Genomic DNA, 25,203 nt, shown 5'->3' with positions numbered 1-25,203 from the left:
AAATATTGACCTATTTAAGGCTCCAATTACTTTACATCAAATATTCCACTTAGAAATATATTTTGGGGAAAATATTGAATACTTTGTGTGTTTGCAAAAAAAATAAAAACTTAAATGCCAAAAAGCGCATTAAACCAACCAACAAACAAAAACATGGAGGAATAAAAAAACACACTTGTAATTGACAGATAATTCGAAAGTTGTTATAAAAGATTTAAGGGTTAAAAATAAATAAAATAACATCATAGAGACTTCGTGGGATTTTTCCATTGCTCAAAAAATTATAATGAATTAAAATCAATATTGTCATGGATTATCGACCTGTTCAAGGTTCCAATGACTTTATATCAAATATTTCATTTTGAACATTGTTTGGGGAAAATGTTGCATATTTTGTAGGGGGTTTTCCCATAAAAAAAAAAAGGGGTTTTCTTTAAAATAAAGGGCATTAAACATAAATAAATAAAGTAAAATTGGGGAAAAAAAATGTATATGACTTATTTTTAAAATGTTTATGATTGAGACCCCTCCAGGTCACCGGGAATACTTTTTAGGAGATCCCTAAAGGCAAAACAATTATATATATTGTATTGGTTTTGATATTTCAGTGTTCAGCCCTCAGTGGCAAAAGTTTGGACACCCCGGGTTTAAAGTCATCTATAAGGTTTTGACAACAACTGACTAGCTTTTAGTGTAGTTTTTGTTTGCTCACACTTGCCTTGGTAAACCTATGACGGAACAGAACTGGTTGAAAATGTTGAAGCACCTAATGAAATTAAGGGCAAATATGACAATACTACAATACATGTATTTGCAGTCTCTGAATTTGGCGTCTGCTTCGTGTACTTGGCACTAACTTTCTTATGATGGTTGAAGGGCAGGATTGTGTCAGAACTCAAACCCGTACGTCAACTGTCGAATCAAAACTTATGTTTGATTCTTGTGTAAACGAGGCAGGAACAACAACGTGTACAATATATTAACTTTTTATTGCTCAAATGTTACAACGGATGCTGAAAAACGCTTGTATCGCAAGGTATGCAACAACTTAAAGGGGAACTGCACTTTTTAAAATTTTGCCTACCGTTCACAATCCTTATGAGAGACAACAAGACAAAAAAATGTGTATTTATTTTTGCAGTCTTACGTTTAAAAATTGACTTGTTCTTGGTAGCTAGCAATACTGCTAATGGGAGAGATCAATTCTACCTCTAAATCCCTCTAAAAATGCATTCTTAAACCGTCCCCAATATTTAATTTCGTTCCGTAACCTGTATAATAATCGAGCTGTCGCAAAATTGTTATTGTAAGAGCGAACACTCTTTTTCTATCGTACTAAAAAAAACAACGTGCTTCGGTATTAGCCGTAAAAGCTAACTACAGCAAGAGATAAGCTAGCTTTTACGCCAGCATGAAACGCATTTGAGTTTGTAATGCACAACACAATGTGATAAGACACCAATCTGTACTGACTGAAAAACATGAACAATCATATTACGGTATTTGTAAAGTATTAGCCCACATTTAATGTTTTGTTTGTACACAGCTAGCCAGACAGCGTATGTACTATAGTTTTAATAACACGCGTGACGTGCTGCGTGTACCATGATCGATATTAAAGTGTGACTCACTCGATAGACAGTTGTGCGTTTGGTCCAGCTGGCCGTGGACGTTTTTTCTGGTTTATTTGGGGTAAGCACGCCATTTATGTCGAAAGAGCTTGTCTCCAAATTCCACTTTTGCAGCTTTGTGTAATGTCGTCCTCACTTTTTCGGCTCCAACGTTTCACCCTCTTCTCCGTGCTGGCTTCTATAAACAGTATTTAATCCTTCGTTCATTCAGCTTCAAAAAGATAAGGTTAAGAATAGTCCAAAAATAGTCGTCTTCATTGTCTGTTACCAAGTCTGCCATGATTAGAACACACACACGCCTTAGTATACAGGAGTAGGAACACAAAGTTGTTGCCAGAAGTCGGAAGTGCGCTGCTATGGAAGGAAAAAATCAGTCCCGATGATGATGATGATGATTAAAATGATCAAAATACGGTAAATATTTTATATATTACATATTGTTATAAACATGTCTGATACTACATTATATATACCTGTAGACTTGCAGTGTGTATATAAAACGTTGCTGGAGGGTTTTAAAGTTGTCTTTGAGGGTTTTGAAGGCTACAACTGTGACTCCCATTAGCCGCATCTTCCCAGCGTTTATTATCATCTTTAAAATCCTAATAAATAAAAGAGGTTTTTTTTCTTGTCTCTCATGATTATGCACAATAGCCAAATTTAAAAAAAAGTGCAGTTCTCATTTAAAGCATAACAAAAAATTGAGACATCTCATACTTCAAATTACTTGAAAGTTGAGTTACCACTTTAGTGGATTGCTGAAAATACTATAATCAGTTTTAAAAACTGTCCAACACATTATAAAAAAGTGAAGGGAAAGTAGAGAAACTTTCTAAAAAACAAATGTAACCCTGCGCGTAAATAAATGCGACATTGCAGCGAATATAATCGACGCTAAAAGAGACAAACAAGTGTGATTTTTTTTTTTTTAATGACCAGGCATTTTATAATGTCTGTATCCAATATTGCTGATGTGATTGCTGATTTTGGTAAATCAGGATGCAACAAGCCGTCATCTCTAATAATTCACTGTTACGTGACATTCATGAGAACAATTATTACATCATCATTGGTACTACAAGCCAACACTCAATGAAAGTTTCTCTTTGTGTTCCTTTGGTCAGTCTCCACCGGCTCGGACTGTTGTTGCTGGTCCCTCACTACTTAGTGGAGCTGCTGTTTCACGCCTCTCGTCTCTTCTACTTCAGTGATGAGAACAAGCAGAAGGGGTATGCTACATAAAACCACTATGTTGTCATTTAAATCGTGATATCTACTACAGCATGTAACACCCTTCCTTCATGTGTTTTCTTGTTACAGTTTCACTCTGTGGGCTTTGCTTTTTGTCATTGCCCGACTGCTTACTCTCACCCTCTCTGTCCTGACATTTGGCTTCGGATTGCCCCGGATAGAAAACCAAGGCTTTTCACTCGTGAAAGGCAACTTTAATGTCCTCACTGTAAGGCAAGTTAAAATGACAACAATGTGAGATCAACTCTATAGTCCTTTGTTACAAACCCCGTTTCCATATGAGTTGGGAAATTGTGTTAGATGTAAATATAAACGGAATACAATGATTTGCAAATTATTTTCAACCCATATTCAGTTGAATATGCTACAAAGACAACATATTTGATGTTCAAACTGATTTTTTTTTGCAAATAATCATTAACTTTAGAATTTGATGCTAGCAACACGTGATAAAGAAGTTGGGAAAGGTGGCAATAAATACTGATAAAGTTGAGGAATGCTCATCAAACACTTATTTGGAACATCCCACAGGTGAACAGGCAAATTGGGAACAGGTGGGTGCCATGATTGGGTATAAAAGTAGATTCCATGAAATGCTCAGTCATTCACAAACAAGGATGGGGCGAGGGTCACCACTTTGTCAACAAATGCGTGAGCAAATTGTTGAACAGTTTAAGAAAAACCTTCCTCAACCAGCTATTGCAAGGAATTTAGGGATTTCACCATCTACGGTCCGTAATATCATCAAAGGGTTCAGAGAATCTGGAGAAATCACTGCACGTAAGCAGCTAAGCCTTAAGACCTTTGATCCCTCAGGCTGTACTGCATCAACAAGCGACATCAGTGTGTAAAGGATATCACCACATGGGCTCAGGAACACTTCAGAAACCCACTGTCAGTAACTACAGTTAGTCGCTACATCTGTAAGTGCAAGTTAAAACTCTCCTATGCAAGGCGAAAACTGTTTATCAACAACACCCAGAAACGCCGTCGGCTTCGCTGGGCCTGAGCTCATTAAGATGGACTGATACAATGTGGAAAAGTGTTCTGTGGTCTGACGAGTCCACATTTCAAATTGTTTTTGGAAACTGTGGACGTCGTGTCCTCCGGACCAAAGAGGAAAAGAACCATCCGGATTGTTATAGGCGCAAAGTTGAAAAGCCAGCATCTGTGATGGTATGGGGGTGTATTAGTGCCCAAGACATGGGTAACTTACACATCTGTGAAGGCGCCATTAATGCTGAAAGGTACGTACAGGTTTTGGAGCAACATATGTTGCCATCCAAGCAACGTTACCATGGACGCCCCTGCTTATTTCAGCAAGACAATGCCAAGCCACGTGTTACATCAACGTGGCTTCATAGTAAAAGAGTGCGGGTACTAGACTGGCCTGCCTGTAGTCCAGATCTGTCTCCCATTGAAAATGTGTGCCGCATTATGAAGCCGAAAATACCGAAACCCGGACTGTTGAACAACTTAAGCTGTACATCAAGCAAGAATGGGAAAGAATTCCACCTGAGAAGCTTAAAAAATGTGTCTCCTCAGTTCCCAAACGTTTACTGAGTTTGGTTAAAAGGAAAGGCCATGTAACACAATGGTGAACATGCCCTTTCGCAACTACTTTGGCACGTGTTGCAGCCATGAAATTCTAAGTTAATTATTATTTGCAAAAAAAAAAAAAAAGTTTATGAGTTTGAACATCAAATATCTTGTCTTTGTATATTGAAATATGGGTTGAAAAGGATTTGCAAATCATTGTATTCCGTTTATATTTACATCCAACACAATTTCCCAACTCATATGGAAACGGGGTTTGTAGATATACCTGCTGTATGTTCTCCTTTTTGAGTTTATACTTAACATCTGGACTTAATCTGGTATCTCTAATTGTGCACTTGCATGTTGGAACACTTGAGAAACTCTAGACATTTTCCGTTGGAATACTTTGTAGTCCGCTACAATCTCACATTTGTAGTTTACAGTTGTTCCTCTTATACAGGGGTCTGTAATCTGCGGCTCTGTATCCACATGCGGCTCTTCTGCCTCTTTATTCTGGCTCCTTCAGATTTTTTTTATCCCCAGAGTGAGAAAAGTTTGGAGTTTTTAAAAAGAGATCTATAAGTTCTGACTGTGTGTGAGGCTGTGAAAGCACACAGGCTGAGTCCTGAGGCACAAGAGAAGCATGTAAAAGAGACGAGGCCTGTGTGTTCAGTTCAGCTTCTCGAGTGTGCACCCCCTTGGGTAAGCGAACCATCAATACTTGACAAAAAACAAAAGAGAAAAGGTTTTGCGACGTTATACCATTGTTTTTGTAGTGCAAGAGGTGGCAAAAGGTCTCTTTTGATAGTAAAGGTTGCAGACCCCTGATGTAATAACATCTGTATAGAGAGGTACTTTAGTTTTCATTAGTCATTACACCCAAAAGGTCTGCTTCTTCTTTCTCTTTTGTTGAATTGTAAAACTAAACGTGTGGCGTTACAAAATATTGTAACCAAGTATACATGTTTGAAATAAACTAAAACCATTACCAAAGTTCTAACAAAGACAGAATTGTACAAAAACTTAAGCAATTTTTCCTCTACGAAAGGCAGTCCTATCAGTCCTATCAGATACCCGAATACAAACACAAAACACTTCTTTTTAGAAAATATTTTTTCTTTTGCATGCAGAAAACATTACGAAACGGATGAGAACAGAATTAAATGGATAAATGAACATTTAACATAATTTTTACCTTTTATTGAAGACTTCTGTTGGTGAAAACGAGAGGGAGAGAAGAGCCACCTTCGATTTTGCTCCAAGTTACTTCTCAAATTCATTAGTGTTTCTCACCATTTTTTGTTTTTTTTCATCACAGTGCTGTTACTTGCAACTTTGTGTGGCCCCATTGTGGCAGAGACTTTCGGCGCGGTTGCGGTAGTTAGCAAATAATTACCAAGTCAACTGGTGATAACCTAATTGCTGGGGGAGAATGACTTCCGGGCACGCTAACAAAAGCACAATTTACAATAAAGACATGTTACGAATATTCTGTTGTTGTACTCACACAGTGTATTAATAACAAGACAAGATCAAGTCACCAATGCATTGGATCCTATTTTGTTGTTTGGCCATACGATAACAGACAGTATAGGAAAACTGGAGCAAACCTTTGGCAAATTGTGTAGACCGAATCCAATGAAAAGGAGGGCATACGAAAAAATTGAGAAACCATTGTATGAACATGTAGTATAAATACATTGCATTGACTGTGTCTTCTGTGCGCCTTTAGGATGACATGTTTGGCAGCCATCTGCCTGACTCAGGCTTGGATGATGTGGAAGTTCATCAATTTCCAGTTAAAGAAGTGGAGGGAACACAATCAGAACCAGGCCTCAAAGAAGAAGACAAGCAGCCCAAAGAGCAAACCTCACAAAAGGGAACTCATAAGGGGTGAGTTGTTAAAAACCTCATCCGGTCAGCAGCCTCAAAAAGAATAACAATCATAGTCCTCGTAAAGAGACTTTACAGACGGCATGTTCAACACATTTTCTTCAAACTTTCAGTGTTATTTAAAGGAGCCATATGTAATAATTTCATGTCAAGTCATCATTACATGGCCCTAGTATGTCAAAAGGCATTAATAAATCATGTTCTTTTCGAATACCTTATAGTTCAGCCAGGATATGCTCATTTAAAAATTAGATTTACAGCCCCGAAATCTTATTATTGTTTTAATAGGGCGGGATGTTTTAATCATCCCACCCTCCACTGTTTTAACCAATTAGAAAGTTAGTGAGTGTGTTACATCCAGGTTGGCGGTTACGCACCGCCATCTTCGTCTAACTACAGCCACTGGTAAAGTTACTAAACATGTCAGACCTTAATAAATCTAAAATACCTCATTACGATTCTCAACTCATTCATGTCAAAGCCAGGAACAAAACGAGGATTTGTATCGGGGATGCCTTTTAAAGATGGAGACGATTGAAGGCGGAGAAGATTTTTTTCATCTGACGCCAAACTTGCTCATTTCCTCCTTGATAGCTGAGTAAGGCATTTACGTTTTCTTATTACTTGTAATAAATGGAAATGGATATTTCGTATGTAAACTATATTGTCCAATACAGTCTATGATCTTGTCTAACAAAGCTAGTATGTTCGTGCAACGAATGCTTAGCATGCTAGCCCTGTCAATGGGCGCATACTTATAGCCCAGTTCGATAACACATCGACATATAGACTAACGGGGGAAGTATATGGTAGTGTCAGTGCCTATTTCGTTCTCAATATGCTGATACGCAGAGGAAATGGGTTCCAACATTAGCACGGTTGTCATCATGGCAATGTGAAATGTATGGAGACAGCCAAATCAAATGATAAAATAATTCCTCATTCGTGTCTGATATTGTGGACTGCATGTACCAAAATATGTCTGGGGTTTGGAAGCTGGATTCTTCCATGGTCAGCCCCGTAGCCTAAAAAGCAATATATATTTTGATGGTGGTCCGTGCGGTCAAACTAGACATTTTAGCAGGATAATGCCAACAATCTGTCCTGACTCTCGACTAAAATACTGCTGCGTAACTTTACAAATACATTTGGCTAATCAACATTAGTAAAATGTGGCATAATTACTTAGTAAACCATCTTGCAAGAAGCATAAACAAGAGAAACCTACAGCATAGGACTCGTCGCTTGCCATTTGAAGTTCCTTGGAGTAGCCCAGTCGATCAAACTGGATTCAGCTGCGTATCTGGCAACCTCAGTCAGGGAGAGGTTGAGGCATACTTGCCAACCCTCCCGGATTTTCCGGGAGACTCCCGAAATTCAGCGCCTCTCCCGAAAACCTCCCGGGACAAATTTTCTCCCGGAAATCTCCCGAAATTCAGGCGGAGCTGGAGGCCACGCCCCCTCCAGCTCCATGCGGACCTGAGTGACGTGTTGACAGCCTGTTCACACGTCCGCTTTCCCATAATATAAACAGCTAATGATCGAGGGCGAGTTCTTGGTTTCTTATGTGGGTTTATTGTTAGGCAGTTTCATTAACGTCCTCCCAGCGCGGTAACAACACACAACAACAGCAGTCACGTTTTCGTCTACCTACCGTAAAGCAGTTCGTCTGCCGTAAACAGCAATGTTGTGACACTTTTAAACAGGAAAATACTGCCATCTACTGTACATGCATATGTGACCCACCCATAATGTGTCACATTTTTGTGTTGATTTATTTATTTTATTTTGTGGTTTGAATTCGTTTTTGGAGCTGTCATTACACATTTATCAGTATTCACATTGGTCAGTAGGGGGCAGTAGGGCGTTTCTTCCCAATTGAATACTATCACCTGCAGACCAGAAGTGTCTTGTCATTCTGATGAGCGCGACCAGTCTGTGAACAATTGAAACGCTTTTTCCTCCTGTATAACAGGTTAGTTTTGGTGAATCAACTCACTGAATAATATCCATGTGATCTTTATAAGTTTAAGTACACATTCTGATGGTGGAGCCTAACTCTAAAGTGTTTGTGAATGAATCCAGTGCACAGCTGCAGTAATCAATACAAAAAGGCGACGTGAGTGCGCAATGTTTATATAGGAACTTCTGATCCTAATTCAGACTCCCAAATTAGAGCTCCCGTTTTCTTATTGATTTTATAATGTATATTTGTATAATGTGTGTGTTCTGAAATAGTGACAGAGAATAGAACAAGGATGGACAATTCAACCCTTAACTCAACAGTGAGTAGATGAGTGTTATGTGTGTGTATATGTGTAAATAAATGAACACTGAAATTCAAGTATTTATTTTATTTATTTATTTATATATATATATATATATATATATATATATATATATATATATATATATATATATACATATATATATAATAAAATATATATATATATATATATATATATATATATATATATATATATATATATATATATACATATATATATAATAAAATATATATATTGCTAGAATTCACTGAAAGTCAAGTATTTCTTATATATATATATCTTAACCACGCCCCCGCCCCACCCCCCGACCACGCCCCCCACCCCCACCCCCCACCTCCCGAAATCGGAGGTCTCAAGGTTGGCAAGTATGGGGTGAGGAGACTACAGAATTTTGATTGCAGTACCATTTCTGGCCATATTCTTACATATGGCTCCTTTAAACACTTACACGCAAGTATAAGAGAGACATTTTCTTTAGATAAAAATAAGTCTGGAAAAGAGGGATCGCCTTATACATGCTTAACAAAATGCTTAACAAAAAGTGGCGCCTTAAGACCTCTCCCAAGCAAATGTACGTTTTTCTTCTTGTTTCTCACACATCAGTGACTCTTTGTCACTCGCAGATGTGACACAGAGACAAGCCTGAAAAAGTTAACCCAAAGTTTGAACAGGTTGGCAAACGATAGAATAGTTCTGATACAAAATTAAAATAATGCTGACCAATACAGCAGAGTCATTAAAACAACGGCACCTAAGAAATCTATTATTTTATTCTTGTAATCTTTTCTTTTTTTTTGGAGTGAGCTGGATATTGACAAGAAAGACCTTAAGATTATAAGAAATCTGTTCTGGGAACAAGAAGCAGCAATCAGAATAGATGTTGAATTTAAACCCATTCGAAAGGGTGTTCGACATTGTTGTGTTCTATCCAACTCCAACAGTGATGATCAAGCTGGAATAAAAGTTGGAGTGAATATTCGTTACTAACAGCCTCAGATATGCAGATGACACTGTACTCAGCTTGTGTGATATCGACCTTATATAGTATAAGTGATATACATTTGGCCAACAATAGAGATTTTATTACTATCAGAATATTGTGATAATGCATATTTTACACGTTCGACCTGAGTCCTGCAAACTTGACTGTGACGAAAGAACGAATGCATTCTCAACTTAATGTCGTGCTCACCAGCATACTAGCGGCTAACTATTACTTGCCTTCATGGCGGAAAATAAACTGTTTCTTACGGGTAACATTATCACTGCAGGACGAGGATTATCTAAATATGCTACTCTACACCTCCTAAGAGGATACAGTCATTTATGCGCACCGTCGAGCTACAAATCTGGAACATAAACAAAGGTGGGCGGGTCGATACAAGTATCAACAGTAACGATACCAAGTACAGTAGTATATCGTCGGTACTACAATTATTAGATAGTTATTTTTTATTATCACAAAAAACATTTTTGCCGTTTTTGTTACTGTTTACAAACTTAGGAAATACGTCCTTGGACACAGAAAGGCAATATGGGCAGAAAACAAAGGATTTAAAACAGACCCAATTGTAGTTTTAGTAGTTAGTTATTTTGCACTATTACATTTATTTTGCTCAAAATATTGTATGTAATAAAAGGGAACATGAGAATAATATAAATATTGAATTGATATTGTTACACCGCCATCCTGTGTTTTAGTCTGATTATAAATGTGATCAAAAATTGAATCATTTAATGATCTTTAAAATTTGTATCAGCATATCTAAGGCCAAAACTGCCGCTGTCACTACTTGGCATTGAATTATTTTATACCCACATTTGTAGTATCGGTCAAAATTAATGTAAAGTATTAAAACAACATAGGAATAAGTGATTATTAAATTTTAACTTACTGTAAGTGTAGATTGAACAACAAAAGGTACTCAACTATAAACAGTGAATTAGCAAGCAAACTGTTAATAGTTTTGAGAAAATAATAGACCCAGAAATTATGTAATATGTCAGCAGCCAACCCAGCAAGCACAAGACAGTAGAACAAAGTTGATTATATATACATGTCCTTTATCAGTGACATCGAAACACTGTTACAAAATAGTTGTATTTGTAAATAGAGTGAACGTTGATGTCTAATGTTGGATCAACGTTGTTGATTGACAACTTGACATTGAATGAACGTCGTCAAAAAGCATGTTGTTTCAATGTTATGTTTGAGTTGCTCAACTTCAGGACCAAATTCAACAAGTTCTCAACGTTGTTTCACTGTTTTGTGCCTGCAGGGAAATTAGGAGCCTTAGTAACCCATTTTAAAATGGTTCTATCAGCATTTACATACTTTTGTGATATATATTGTTATTGCAAGAGGCTATATCGCAACACAGATTTTAGGTCATATTCCTTATCCCCATCATAGCAATGGCAGACTGTGGTAAAAAGCTACAAAACAGCCTAAACAGTTTAGAGGCCCACAGTGACGCAAACAGACTCTAAATGTTAACAAAACTGAATGCATGACAGTTTTCAAGAAACCACATCCGCAATCACATGCAACAACAAGAAAATAAAACATTGTGACTTGTTCAAATATCTTAGCAACTCAACAACATCAGATGGTAGGTTGCAAAAAAGAGATAAACTAGTGAGCTGCCATGTCGAAAGACAGCTTCAACAAAATAAGTGCTATATTTAGAAATAGAAACATCTCACTTGACACCAAACTCAGTCTTCAAAACATACACTGCAAAAACTGAAATCTAAGTAAGATTAAATATCTCAAATAAGGGTGATATTTGCTTATTTTCTGTCTAATAAGATCATTCTTCTCACTAAGCAGATTTTATGTTAGAGTGTTTTACTTGTTTTAAGTGTTTTGCTCCTAAATTATCTCAGTAAGAGATTACAGCTTGTTGCCGAGATGTTATGACCTATATTGAGTAACACATGCTTGAAACTAGAATATTAACTGTTGCAAAGCTGTGTCATCAACACTCACAAGTATAAAACTACTTTTTTATAGTAATAATTTCTTATTTCAAGCATGAACAAAAAAATCATGACTTTGACACAACTGTGTCTCATAATAAAACAGATGACAGCCAAATGGACTTTGCGGTTTTATTTTCAATGAAACAATAGAAAATACGTACTCATAGTAGTACAGTTGGCACAGTACAGTAAACGGACAGTTAATATTTAAACATTTCACATGTGACATTTCAAACTATTTTGAACAGAAATAGTTCATGCACATTCAGATAAATTATTAAAAATTACAGGCTGTATATATGTATCTATATATGTGTGTGTATATATATATATATATATATATATATATATATATATATATATATATATATATATGTATATATATATATATATATATATGTATATATATATATATATATATATATATATATATATATATATATATATATATATATATGTATATATATATATATATATATATATATATATATATATATATATATATATATATATACACACTAGCATTTACTTAATTTAAGAATATTTTTCAACATATTGAGTAAAAAGGTCATTTTTTTTCTTTAAAGAAAAGTGCACTTGTTAGTGAGAATATACTTATTTTAAGGTATTTAGCTAATTTTACTTGTTTTGGAAAGTCTTGACAAACTAAATTTTCTTGTTCTATTGGCAGATAATTTTCCTTAGTTCAAGTAAAATACACCTAATTTTTGTATTTTCTTTTTTTTGTTTTTGAACACTGACTTTTTGCAGTGTACGTACCAACGTATGGTCTGTCCTACTTTTTGGATGTCAATGCTGGACTTCGAATAATCTAAGACAATTGGAGGCAATTGTAATATGGTTCTTGAAGAAAAAGCTTGTAAAACTTATGATACCAGGACAACTAGAAGGAAAGAAAACTCCAGCCAATGATATTTCAATAGAAATATCAATAATATAGAATTCATACACAAGACAAATGAAAGATGATTGGAGACTCCTGGTCATCAATGACTGCAAACAGGCCTAATAATCCATGATACTGAATCTTTTTTTTATTTCAATGATATTGAAAACATGATTTTAAAATGTTCTCTTATTCTTTGGAAACGTGTCTGATGTTTGAGTCATTTTTGCATGATGTACAATATGAACAGAGGTACTGACAAAAAGGGTTATCACGCTGACAGAAATTAAATTTGAAAGTAAACGTCTGATAAAATGTTATTACCAACTCAAGAGTTTAGTGAGGTCTAAGGTCACCTAAGTGTAGCTCAGATTCTGTGTTCCCAAGTAGGAAGCATAGAATTGTCTTGTCTTGAAACGACACACATAATTTGGAGTGTAACAATTATTTATTTAAGAGGTTTTGGTCCGTTTGATCATATCTGGGTTAGGTTATTTGAGGTTGCTCTTTAAAGTACCTGTATAGTGGAAAAACAAGTTGCCTCTATATTGAAACTATTATCATGTATATATCTGATTTATGACACCAAAAGACTTCCAAAATTTGTGAATAAATATAAATGATCACAATAGTATCAATCTCACAGAGATTCCTTAGCCATTTTGAGAGTTAAAGGGGAACATTATCACAATTTCAGAATTGTTAAAACCATTAAAAATCAGTTCCCAGGGGCTTATTATATTTTTCGAAGTTTTTTTCAAAATTTTACCCATCACGCAATATCCCTAAAAAAAGCTTCACAGTGCCTGATTTTAACCACCCGTCCATTTTCCTGTGACGTCACATAGTGAAGCCATCACAAACAAACATGGCGGAAAGAACAGCAAGCTATAGCGACATTAGCTCGGATTCAGACTCGGATTTCAGCGGCTTAAGCGATTCAACAGATTACGGATGTATTGAAACGGATGGTTGTAGTGTGGAGGCAGGTAGCGAAAACGAAATTGAAGAAGAAACTGAAGCTATTGAGCCATATCGGTTTGAACCATATGCAAGCGAAACCGACGAAAATGACACGACAGCCAGCGACACGGGAGAAAGCGAGGACAAATTCGGCGATCGCCTTCCAACCAACGATTGGTATGTGTTTGTTTGGCATTAAAGGAAACTAACAACTATGAACTAGGTTTACAGCATATGAAATACATTTGGCAACAACATGCACTTTGAGAGTGCAGACAGCCCAGTTTTCATCAATTAATATATTCTGTAGACATACCCTCATGTCAGCAGGCCAGGGACGCTCGGGTCGATATTCTTCTCTTGATCATCTTCGGGACGGTGTGAGCCAAGACATCCAGGGGGTTTAGCTCGCTCGTCTGCGGGAACAAACTGCCACCATTGCTTGCCGTGCTACCGAGGTCCTTTGTCCCTGAATTGCTCACACACTCCGGCAGATTCAATGGGGGTCTGGCGGCAGATTTCTTTGACTTTATCATTGGAAATGCATCTGCTTTGAGTGTCGCAGGATATCCACACATTCTTGCCATCTCTGTCGTAGCATAGCTTTCGTCGGTAAAGTGTGCGGAACAAACGTCCAATTTCTTGCCACTTTTGCATCTTTGGGCCACTGGTGCAACTTGAATCCGTCCCTGTTCGTGTTGTTACACCCTCCGACAAAACACCGACGAGGCATGATGTCTCCAAGGTACGGAAAACAGTCGAAAAAAACGGAAAATAACAGAGCTGATTTGACTCGGTGTTTGAGAAAATGGCGGATTGCTTCCCGATGCGACGTCACATGGTGACGTCATTGCTCCGAGAGCGAATATTAGAAAGGCGTTTAATTCGCCAAAATTCACCCATTTAGAGTTCGGAAATCGGTTAAAAAAATATATGGTCTTTTTTCTGCAACATCAAGGTATATATTGACGCTTACATACGTCTGGTGATAATGTTCCCCTTTAATGAGCAAGCCATTCACATGATCCTTGACGTAGAGTTAAGAACCAAAGATCCCTTGCCCATCAACAACAATGCTAATCAAGCACACTTTGTGAGAGATAACAACGATTACTGTGGGGAAAATTATGATCCAGAACCTTATGTTTTTGAGCCCAAACACAAAGAGAATAAGTTTTAGAAGCCGAGTGCTAAACGGCTTCATTGAAACACTACAGCACCAGCAGCATTGATAGGTGCTCAACATACACACTAACCATAATATATCATAACAAAACAAACACTGTACAATTTCTACTCTCGCTGGGATGCCAACCGATGGAACGCTCACATAATACCGTTTAGATAAAGATTCAATAACGATCCTCACGAAGGGTTAAAAAAAGTTGCAAAATTTTTTTTTGCCATCTCAGGGGATGTCAAAGTTGACCAGCCTTTCGGTCCATGGCCACATGTGTCTACTAGCGGGTGAGAGATGCATGAATTATAATCTGGAAATTAATTAAACCAAGTTTGGGACGAAGCACGAGCAGCCGCCGGTTTAGTGTGACAACAACAGCAGCGTAAGCTAGCATTAGCTCACTGCTACCAATGCGTCGCTAAAATAGTCTGTCTGCATTAGCGCTTACAATAACAATATCACTCATATGTGGTTAATTTTCAGGTTACGCCATGTAAAAGGAGTATTGTTGGCGGTCTCTGGATGTTTTTATAGAGAGTATAATGGGTGCAATAGAAGAACATCCATCTCTTGACTCAATTGATAGCTAATTATTTTCGAGTTTGAATGCATAAAAAAAGCCAAGCATGATAAACACCGCATCTATTTCCAGTATGATTGATCTGATGATATGGCAGGGCTGCCAAGTTCCAGGAAATGACAATAGTGAGACTTTGGTGGCATGATGCGTTTGAAAAAAACCGGACCTTTTACAACACCAATTTGGCCTGTTTTAACGTGGATTTATACCTTAAGACTGATGTTCTCACCTCCAACAGCTCTCCCTGCATTGTGGCCTGCTAATGCTAGTCTTAATTAACCAGAAAATCGAGTGGGTCTAGCATAATATTGTGAAAGCCCAGTCCATAGTGGATCTAACATAATAGTGAGAGTCCAGTCCATAGTGGATCTAACATAATAGTGAGAGTCCAGTCCATAGTGGGGCCAGCAGGGGACCATCCCGAGCGGAGACAGGTCAGCAGTGCAGAGATGTTCCCAACCGATGCACAGGCGAGCGGTCCACCCCGAGTCCCGACCCTGGACAGCCAGCACTTCATCCGTGGCCACCGGACCTGTGCCCCCCCCCTCTCTCCTCAAGGGAGAGGGGGGCAGAAGAGAAAAGAAAAGAGACGGCAGATCAACTGGTCTAAAAAGGGGGTCTATTTAAAGGCGAGGGTATACAAACCCCGTTTCCATATGAGTTGGGAAATTGTGTTAGATGTAAATATAAACGGAATACAATTATTTGCAAATCCTTTTCAACCCATATTCAATTGAATGCACTACAAAGACAAGATATTTGATGTTCAAACTCATAAACTTTATTATTTTTTTGCAAATAATAATTAACTTAGAATTTCATGACTGCAACACGTGCCAAAGTAGTTGGGAAAGGGCATGTTCACCACTGTCTTACATGGCCTTTCCTTTTAACAACACTCAGTAAACGTTTGGGAACTGAGGAGACACATTTTTTAAGCTTCTCGGGTGGAATTCTTTCCCATTCTTGCTTGATGTACAGCTTAAGTTGTTTAACAGTCTCCGTTGTGGTATTTTAGGCTTTTAGGCAACAGTCTCCGTTGTGGTATTTTAGGCTTTTAGGCAACAGTCTCCGTTGTGGTATTTTAGGCTTCATTATGCGCCACACATTTTCAATGGGAGACATGTCTGGACTACAGGCAGGCCAGTCTAGTACCCGCACTCGTTGATGTAACACGTGGCTTGGCATTGTCTTGCTGAAATAAGCAGGGGCGTCCATGGTAACGTTGCTTGGATGGCAACATATGTTGCTTCAAAACCTGTATGTACCTTTCAGCATTAATGGCGCCTTCACAGATGTGTAAGTTACCCATGTCTTGGGCACTAATACACCCCCATACCATCACAGATGCTGGCTTTTCTACTTTGCGCCTATAACAATCCGGATGGTTCTTTTCCTCTTTGGTCCCGAGGACACGACGTCCACAGTTTCCAAAAACAATTTGAAATGTGGACTCGTCAGACCACAGAACACTTTTCCACTTTGTATCAGTCCATCTTACATGAGCTCAGGCCCAGCGAAGCCAGCTGCGTTTCTGGGTGTTGTTGATAAACGGTTTTCGCCTTGCATAGGAGAGTTTTAACTTGCACTTACAGACGTAGCGACCAACTGTAGTTACTAACAGTGGGTTTCTGAAGTGTTCCTGAGCTCATGTGGTGATATCCTTTACACACTGACGTCGCTTGTTGATGCAGTACAGCCTGAGGGATCGAAGGTCACGGACTTAGCTGTTTACATGCAGTGATTTCTCCAGATTCTATGAACCCTTTGATGATATTACGGACCGTAGATGGTGAAATCCCTAAATTCCTTGCAATAGCTGGTTGACAAAGGTTTTTCTTAAACTGTTCAACAATTTGCTCACACATTTGTTGACAAAGTGGTGACCCTTGCCCCATCTTTGTTTGTGAATGATTGAGCATTTCATGGAATCTACTTTTATACCCAATCATGGCACCCACCTGTTCCCAATTTGCCTGTTCACCTGTGGGATGTTCCAAATAAGTGTTTGATGAGCATTCCTCAACTTTATCAGTATTTATTGCCACCTTTCCCAACTTCTTTGTCACGTGTTGCTGGCATCAAATTCTAAAGTTAATAATTATTTGCAAAAAAAAAAAAAAGTTTATCAGTTTGAACATCAAATATGTTGTCTTTGTAGCATATTCAATTGAATATGGGTTTAAAATGATTTGAAAATCATTATATTCCGTTTATATTTACATCTAACACAATTTCCCAACTCATATGGAAACGGGGTTTGTACAAATGAGTTTTAAGATGGGACTTAAATGCTTCTACTGAGGTAGCATCTCTAACTGTTACCGGGAGGGCATTCCATAGTACTGGAGCCCGAATAGAAAACGTTCTATAGCCCGCAGATTTTTTTTGGGCTCTGGGAATCACTAATAAGCCGGAGTTTTTTGAACGCAGATTTCTTGCCGGGACATATGGTACAATACAATCGGCAAGATAGGCTGGAGCTAGACCGTGTAGTATTTTATACGTAAGTAGTAAAACCTTAAAGTCACATCTTAAGTGCACAGGAAGCCAGTGCAGGTAGGCCAGTATAGGCGTAATATGATCAAACTTTCTTGTTCTTGTCAAAAGTCTAACAGCTGCATTTTGTAGCAATTGTAATCTTTTTTACGTCTCCTTCCTCATGATCTCAATCTCTTCTGATCTCTATTCATCTTTCAGTGTCGCCAATTCTTCAGTAAAGAAAGTAGCAATTGGCTGTCATAAAAGTTGCTAGAAGTTGATAGATGACATAATTGGCTCATTTGCATAACTGATTACAATGGATGCTGTAGGAATAACGTGGTGGGAGACATAAAAAGTGAGTTAAAAAATGCAAATTAAGATTAGAATTGTTAATGAATCGTGTTCTGTTGATTCTTTGTTTAGTTGTATTTTTTTGTTCAACATCGTTTAATGTTAGAGTTTCAAAAAGACTAAAGGCTTGTAATATTCAGGAACAAGCTCAATGTATTGACTGGTCATAACATGAATGACAGGTTTGTTATTATTTGAAGCGTGACAGTAATGAAACATTTACATTAATCTCACTCTGTAAAGCAAGGCAGAAACTGCGGCAGCTTTGCACAGAGTGGGTGTGCATCTCCACTCTGCTTGGACTGGAATGGAACTTAATTGTAATTGCACTTAAAAATACAACGAAATGTGTTTTCAGTACAAGCTGTCTAAGAGCAGTAGTCAGGGGACCGCTAGTGAGGAAAGGCTCAGCTGCCACTTATCACCTTTGACATTAGACAGAGTGATGCACGCTTTTATATCTCCAAAACATCCAAAAATAGTCGCTAGATTTGTCGCTAGTCGCTTTTGAGAATGAAAGTCACTAAAAGGAGTAAGAAAAAAAAACTAGATTTAGTGAGAAAGTTGACAACACTGCACTGAGTGAGGTATGTGTGAAAGATTGAGATGCAGAGACCTGCCTTACTTTGCTTCTGATTGGTTTACACATGGTGCCTTCCGTGGTTGGCTGGATTTAGGCACAGTAATTTATGGATTGATTTGGGATTGGTTTGTTCTGTCAATCAATCAGTACTCAAACTATGAAATGTCACGAGGAAAAAAGTTTTTTAGTATAAAAATATATTGAGTTGTGGCATTTTGTGATGTTTAGACGGTATTTTCATATATGTTTGCGGATTGCAAATACAATTGGATATGGTTTAATGGATACAATGAAACACAATTAAGCTTTTAAAGTCAACTTGTTTTTACCCTCTACTGGTACTTTAAAGGGGAACTGCACTTTTTTTTAAATTTTGCCTATCATTCACAATCATTATCAAAGACATGACGACGGGTGGATTTTTTTTACACTGCAAAAAGTCAGTGTTCAAAAACAAGAAAAAATAATACAAAAATTAGGGGTATTTTATTTGAATTAAGCAAAATTATCTGCCAATAAAACAAGAACATTTGGCTTGTCAAGACTTTCCAAAACAAGTAAAATTAGCTAACCTCAATTAACCCAAAAATACCTTTAAAATAAGTATATTCTCACTAATAACAAGTGCACTTTTCTTGGTAAAAAAAGAGACGTTTTTGCTCAATATGTTGAAAAATATTCTTAAATTAAGTAAATGCTAGTGCCATTATCTTGACATAATGATATGCGCTTGGCATTACATTTCTTGAAACCAGCAAACTTATACTAAAAACTAATTTATTGTTCTTAATGGAAAGGCAACAAGGCACCATCTTGTTACTCTCGGGGTCTCAGGCAAACCATATTGTCTAAAAAGGCATTTTCCCATCGATAACATGATATCATCGCGCCAAGTGCGTGCTCTTTCAGTCAATTAGTGCGCATATATACAGCCCGGCCCCCGGACAAAAATTTTTAATTGTAATTTTGAGGAATTTATTTGAATGTGCATGAACTATTTCTGTTCAAAATTGTTTGAAATGTCACATGTTAAATGTTTAAATATTAACTGTCAGTTTACTGTACTGTGCCAACTTTATGAGTGCGTATTTTCTATTGTTTCATTGAAAATAAAACGGCAAAGTCCATTTGTCATCTGTTTTAATTATGAGACACAATTGTGTCAAAATCGTGATTTTTTTTTCATGCTTGAAATAAAAATGATTACTTTAAAAAAGTAGTTTTGATGACACAGCTTTGCAACAGTTGATATTCTAGTTTCAAGCATGTTTTACTCAATATAGGTCATAACATCTCAGCAACAAGCTGTAATATCTTACTGAGACCATTTAGGACCAAAACCCTTAAAACAAGTAAAAGACTCTAACATAAAATCTGCTTAGTGAGAAGAATTATCTTATTAGACAGAAAATAAGCAAATATCACCCTTATTTGAGATATTTAATCTTACTTAGATTTCAGTTTTTGCAGTGTATGCATTCTAACTTGGAAATGGAGCCAAAGAGAGGTCCTCTATTTCGCCCATGATATTGAATAAATAACCATTGAAAAACCGCCAACAATACTCCATTTACATTTCGTGATTTGAATATCAACCAAGTATTAGTAACATTGTTATTATTAGCGCTAACGCAGACAAAGTATTTGATGGACTGGCGAGGTGTTTCCTAGCTTCCTTGCTCCCTGGAAGTTTTTGTTGTAACATTTTAAATCTTGACATAATGATATGCGCTCGGCATTACATTTCTTGAAACCAGCAAACTTATACTAAAAACTAATTTATTGTTCTTAATGGAAAGGCAACAAGGCAACATCTTGTTACTCTCGGGGTCTCAGGCAAACCATATTGTCTAAAAATGCATTTTTTCATCGATAACATGATATCATCGCGCCAAGTGCGTGCTCTTTCAGTCAATTAGTGCGCATATAAAAGGGTGGAGTGCCATCTCCGGGTTGGGGAGGAGATCTTGCCCCAAGTGGAGGAGTTCAAGTACCTCGGAGTCTTGTTCACGAGTGAGGGAAGAGTGGATCGTGAGATCGACAGGCGGATCGGTGCGGCGTCTTCAGTAATGCGGACGCTGTATCGATCCGTTGTGGTGAAGAAGGAGCTGAGCCGGAAGGCAAAGCTCTCAATTTACCGGTCGATCTACGTTCCCATCCTCACCTATGGTCATGAGCTTTGGGTTATGACCGAAAGGACAAGATCACGGGTACAAGCGGCCGAAATGAGTTTCCTCCGCCGGGTGGCGGGGCTCTCCCTTAGAGATAGGGTGAGAAGCTCTGCCATCCGGGAGGAGCTCAAAGTAAAGCCGCTGCTCCTCCACATCGAGAGGAGCCAGATGAGGTGGTTTGGGCATCTGGTCAGGATGCCACCCGAACGCCTCCCTAGGGAGGTGTTTAGGGCACGTCCGACCGGTAGGAGGCCGCGGGGAAGACCCAGGACACGTTGGGAAGACTATGTCTCCCGGCTGGCCTGGGAACGCCTCGGGGTCCCACAGGAAGAGCTGGACGAAGTGGCTGGGGAGAGGGAAGTCTGGGCTTCCCTGCTTAGGCTGCTGCCCCCGCGACCCGACCTCGGATAAGCGGAAGAAGATGGATGGATGGCATTTTAAATCATGCATCTCACTTGGACAGAAGTAGTCTGAGGACGTATTCCCACAAGTTCATACACTTTGACAGCCATTTAGGACCCGGAAATGGCGAGAACACAAAAAGACGCTTCCAAAGAAAATGTAGTTCCCCTTTAAAGGTCCACTTGTCCTCATTAGCAAGGTCAAATTCCTGTCATCCATTCCAGTTCGTTAGTTGCAGTTGTTATGTTATTTCCTTTACTACACTGCTCTAATTCTGGTATTTGTGTTCAGGAGGAGCCACCAATGGAATTGTGAAGCCTGATGAGAAGACATCACCACGCGCGAGGAAAGCTAAAAACTCATAAACGCCGAGCATCTGTTTACTGCTCGCTAAACAAAATCACACAAACAACCTCACATAGCTGTCTCTTTTGACGATCACATTCCCTTTGCAAGACTTGTTCTGGGTGGAGGTTTGCAGGACAGACTTGGTTTTGATGCTTTAAACCAATATCACTTCTTTAAGATAAAAGTGTATTTTTGTGTACAAGTACAGCAGTACCTCAACTTAGGAGCTTAATTGGTTCTGTGACAGGGCTCTTAACTCAAAACACTTGTATATGAAATCAACATTGCAACATTGAAAATAATTGCAATGTTGGCGATTTGATCTTAATCATTGGTCATTTGTGTGCGCAGCTCGATCACTTTCCTTTTTTGCAAATGTTCATCTTCCCTCTCCTGCTGTTGTTTTCTATCGTCTGCCTACTTTCTCTACACAACAGCCACGGCACAAACCCCCGAACAAGCTGATGTGGCGTCCATGTGTAGGAGCCTCTTTTGTTATTTACAAAATCGTCGAGGCCTTATTGGGGCATGTGCGCACTTATACTGGAGTCTGATAAAGATCACATGTTACCTGTAAACCAGTCATCGGGTAAAAAAATCAGATTTCGAAAAAGTGAGATTTGTTCCACTTTGGCCTGCCGTGTAAACATAGTCCATCCGTCCTTCCGTTTTCTACCGATTGTCCCTTTCGGCGTTGCGGGGGGTGCTGGAGCCTATCTCAGCTGCATTCGGCCAGAAGGCGGGGTACACCCTGGACAAGTCGCCACCTCATCGCAGGGCCAACACAGATAGACAGACAACATTCACACTCACATTCACACACTAGGGCCAATTTAGTGTTGCCAATCAAGCTATCCCCAGGTGCATGTTTTTGGGAGGTAGGAGGAAGCCGGAGTACCCGGAGGGAACCCACACAGTCACGGGGAGAACATGCAAACTCCGCGCCCGGGATTGAACTTAGGACCTTTGTATTCTGAGGCACATGCACTAACCCTTGTTCCACCGTGCTGCCGCAAACATAGTCTTAGATAAGAGATAGAGTATGAAAAAATGACAATAAATGTGCTACTAACAACTACAGTAGTTTTATGAAATAATGTTATGATAATGTACAGTATTACCTGAGAGAGTGGACTTCTGCAGTATCTCCTTCCAGCTGCTTTGCCATCAAACACACCATCAGCAGCTTTTATATATTTTCATGGATAAATGTTTGCTGTTTAGATATTATTTTAACATCTTTGGCTGGCGTTAGACTCATTCAATCAAACAATTAATCTATCCATCAATCAATCTTTGTATTGTCATTGTCATAATAACATCAGCAGCTTCTATATATTTTCATGGATAAATGTTTGCTGTTTTGATATTATTTTAACATCTTTGGCTGGTGTTAGACTCATTAAATCAATCAATCAATTAATCTATCCATCAATCAATCTTTGTATTGTCATTGTCATAATAACATCAGCAGCTTCTATATATTTTCATGGATAAATGTTTGCTGCTTAGATATTATTTTAACATCTTTGGCTGGTGTTAGACTCATTAAATCAATTAATCAATTAATCTATCCATCAATCAATCTTTGTATTGTCATTGTCATAATAACATCAGCAGCTTCTATATATTTTCATGGATAAATGTTTGCTGTTTAGATATTATTTTAACATCTTTGGCTGGCGTTAGACTCATTCAATCAATTAATCTATCCATCAATCAATCTTTGTATTGTCATTGTCATAATAACATCAGCAGCTTCTATATATTTTCATGGATAAATGTTTGCTGTTTAGATATTATTTTAACATCTTTGGCTGGCGTTAGACTCATTCAATCAATCAATCAATTAATCTATCCATCAATCAATCTTTGTATTGTCATTGTCATAATAACATCAGCAGCTTCTATATATTTTCATGGATAAACGTTTGCTGTTTAGATATTATTTTAACATCTTTGGCTGGCGTTAGACTCATTCAATCAATCAATTAATCTATCCATCAATCAATCTTTGTATTGTCATTGTCAAAATAACATCAGCAGCTTCTATATATTTTCATTGATAAATGTTTGCTGTTTAGATATTATTTTAACATCTTTGGCTGGCGTTAGACTCATTAAATCATTCAATCAATTAATATATCCATTAATCAATCTTTGTATTGTCATTGTCATAATAACATCAGCAGCTTCTATATATTTTCATGGATAAATGTTTGCTGTTTAGATATTATTTTAACATCTTTGGCTGGCGTTAGACTCATTCAATCAATCAATTAATCTATCCATAAATAAATCTTTGTATTGTCATTGTCATAATAACATCAGTTATACTTGTCAACAATATTTTGGAGCTTATTGTAGCTACACAGGAAAGTGCAGAGGTGGTGCAGGTCACTTCTGGTACATACATAGGCAGCACAATAGCAGTAGTTTTTGTAGCATCACAGCAGGACAGGCGAAGGGGCGTAAACAGATGTTTGAGGAGTGTTTTGCTTCAGTACGGTGCAGACTAGCAGTAATACGCTTGAATTGCTATGTCAAGTGGGGCACACACTGTCATGTTTTTGATGATTTATTTCTTTAATTCAGTGAATAACAGCCACTTCTTCTCAGCACAGTCCTTCACGCTCACTTTCTTCCTTCCCATTGTTGGAAAACAAAGTAATGCCGATCTCCAGCTAAAAACTAATGCTCAAGAGTAAGACCAGGGGCCTCATGTATTAAGAGTTGTGTTAATTTCCTACAAAAAAAAGAGTGTATGCTCAAATCCAGGAAATGTGTGCGCATAAACAGTTCCAGATGAACGCATGCATTTACTCAAGCATATTTATTTCTTACATCCCAATCAACGTGGAATTTTGCGCACATGTTGGAGTGCAGCTGGCCACTCGCTGTCCACGCCCCCATTTAACTACTACAGCAGGAAAAAAGTGAAGAAGAAGAAGATGTATATGGCCCAAACAGGCGAGGGGACCGAAAATAAAGTAGCGCTCTTCCTGTCTGAAAAGATAGTGGCTGCAATGATACGTAAAACTTTAGAAGAGGTGGGTGACTCTGATTACCCCCAAGTTAAATATAATTTGTTATAACTTACAACAAAATGTGTTCATACAGTAGCCTAATGATGTAATATTTTGTTTGCAATGTTTTACATTTAAACATACTGGCATTCAAAAAAGATATGAAAGACTTTGACTCCTTTGCTTACTCAATGTATTATTACACCACAGGAGAACTACTTGTGGTAGCAGCCATGTGACACCAAGTCGGCACATTCCTCAAGTTGGCGTGAGGCAGCACACATTTCCATGCTCAGTTCACTTTTGATTTACAGTCGTGGTCAAAAGTTTACATACACTTGTAAAGAACATAATGTCATGGCTGTCTTGAGTTTCCAATCATTTCTACAACTCTTATTTTTTTGTGATAGAGTGATTGGAGCACATATTTGTTTGTCACAAAAAACATTCATGAAGTTTGGTTCTTCTATGAATTTATTATGGGTCTACTGAAAATGTGACCAAATCTGCTGGGTCAAAAGTATACATACAGCAATGTTAATATTTGGTTACATGTCCCTTGGCAAGTTTCACTGCAATAAGGCGCTTTTGATAGCCATCCACAAGCTTCTGGTTGAATTT

General features: G+C 37.9%; 1 protein-coding gene across 1 annotated transcript in view; it reads left to right on the top strand.

Annotated features, from left to right (window-relative positions):
• LOC133618713 (translocating chain-associated membrane protein 1-like 1) overlaps window positions 1–24,917 on the top strand; it is a 50,649-nt gene extending 25,732 nt beyond the window's left edge. Inside the window, exons 8-11 of the mRNA XM_061979322.1 lie at window positions 2,756–2,860; window positions 2,952–3,095; window positions 6,154–6,314; window positions 21,500–24,917. Of these exons, the coding sequence (XP_061835306.1) occupies window positions 2,756–2,860; window positions 2,952–3,095; window positions 6,154–6,314; window positions 21,500–21,573 (484 nt within the window). The 3' untranslated portion in view covers window positions 21,574–24,917. The remainder of the gene's footprint in view (window positions 1–2,755; window positions 2,861–2,951; window positions 3,096–6,153; window positions 6,315–21,499) is intronic.
• The last annotated feature ends 286 nt before the right edge of the window (window positions 24,918–25,203 follow it).

Source organism: Nerophis lumbriciformis, linkage group LG01 (assembly GCF_033978685.3).
Source record: "Nerophis lumbriciformis linkage group LG01, RoL_Nlum_v2.1, whole genome shotgun sequence".
In the NCBI taxonomy this organism is placed as follows: domain Eukaryota; kingdom Metazoa; phylum Chordata; class Actinopteri; order Syngnathiformes; family Syngnathidae; genus Nerophis; species Nerophis lumbriciformis.
This window is presented reverse-complemented; position numbering and strand designations above follow the sequence as displayed.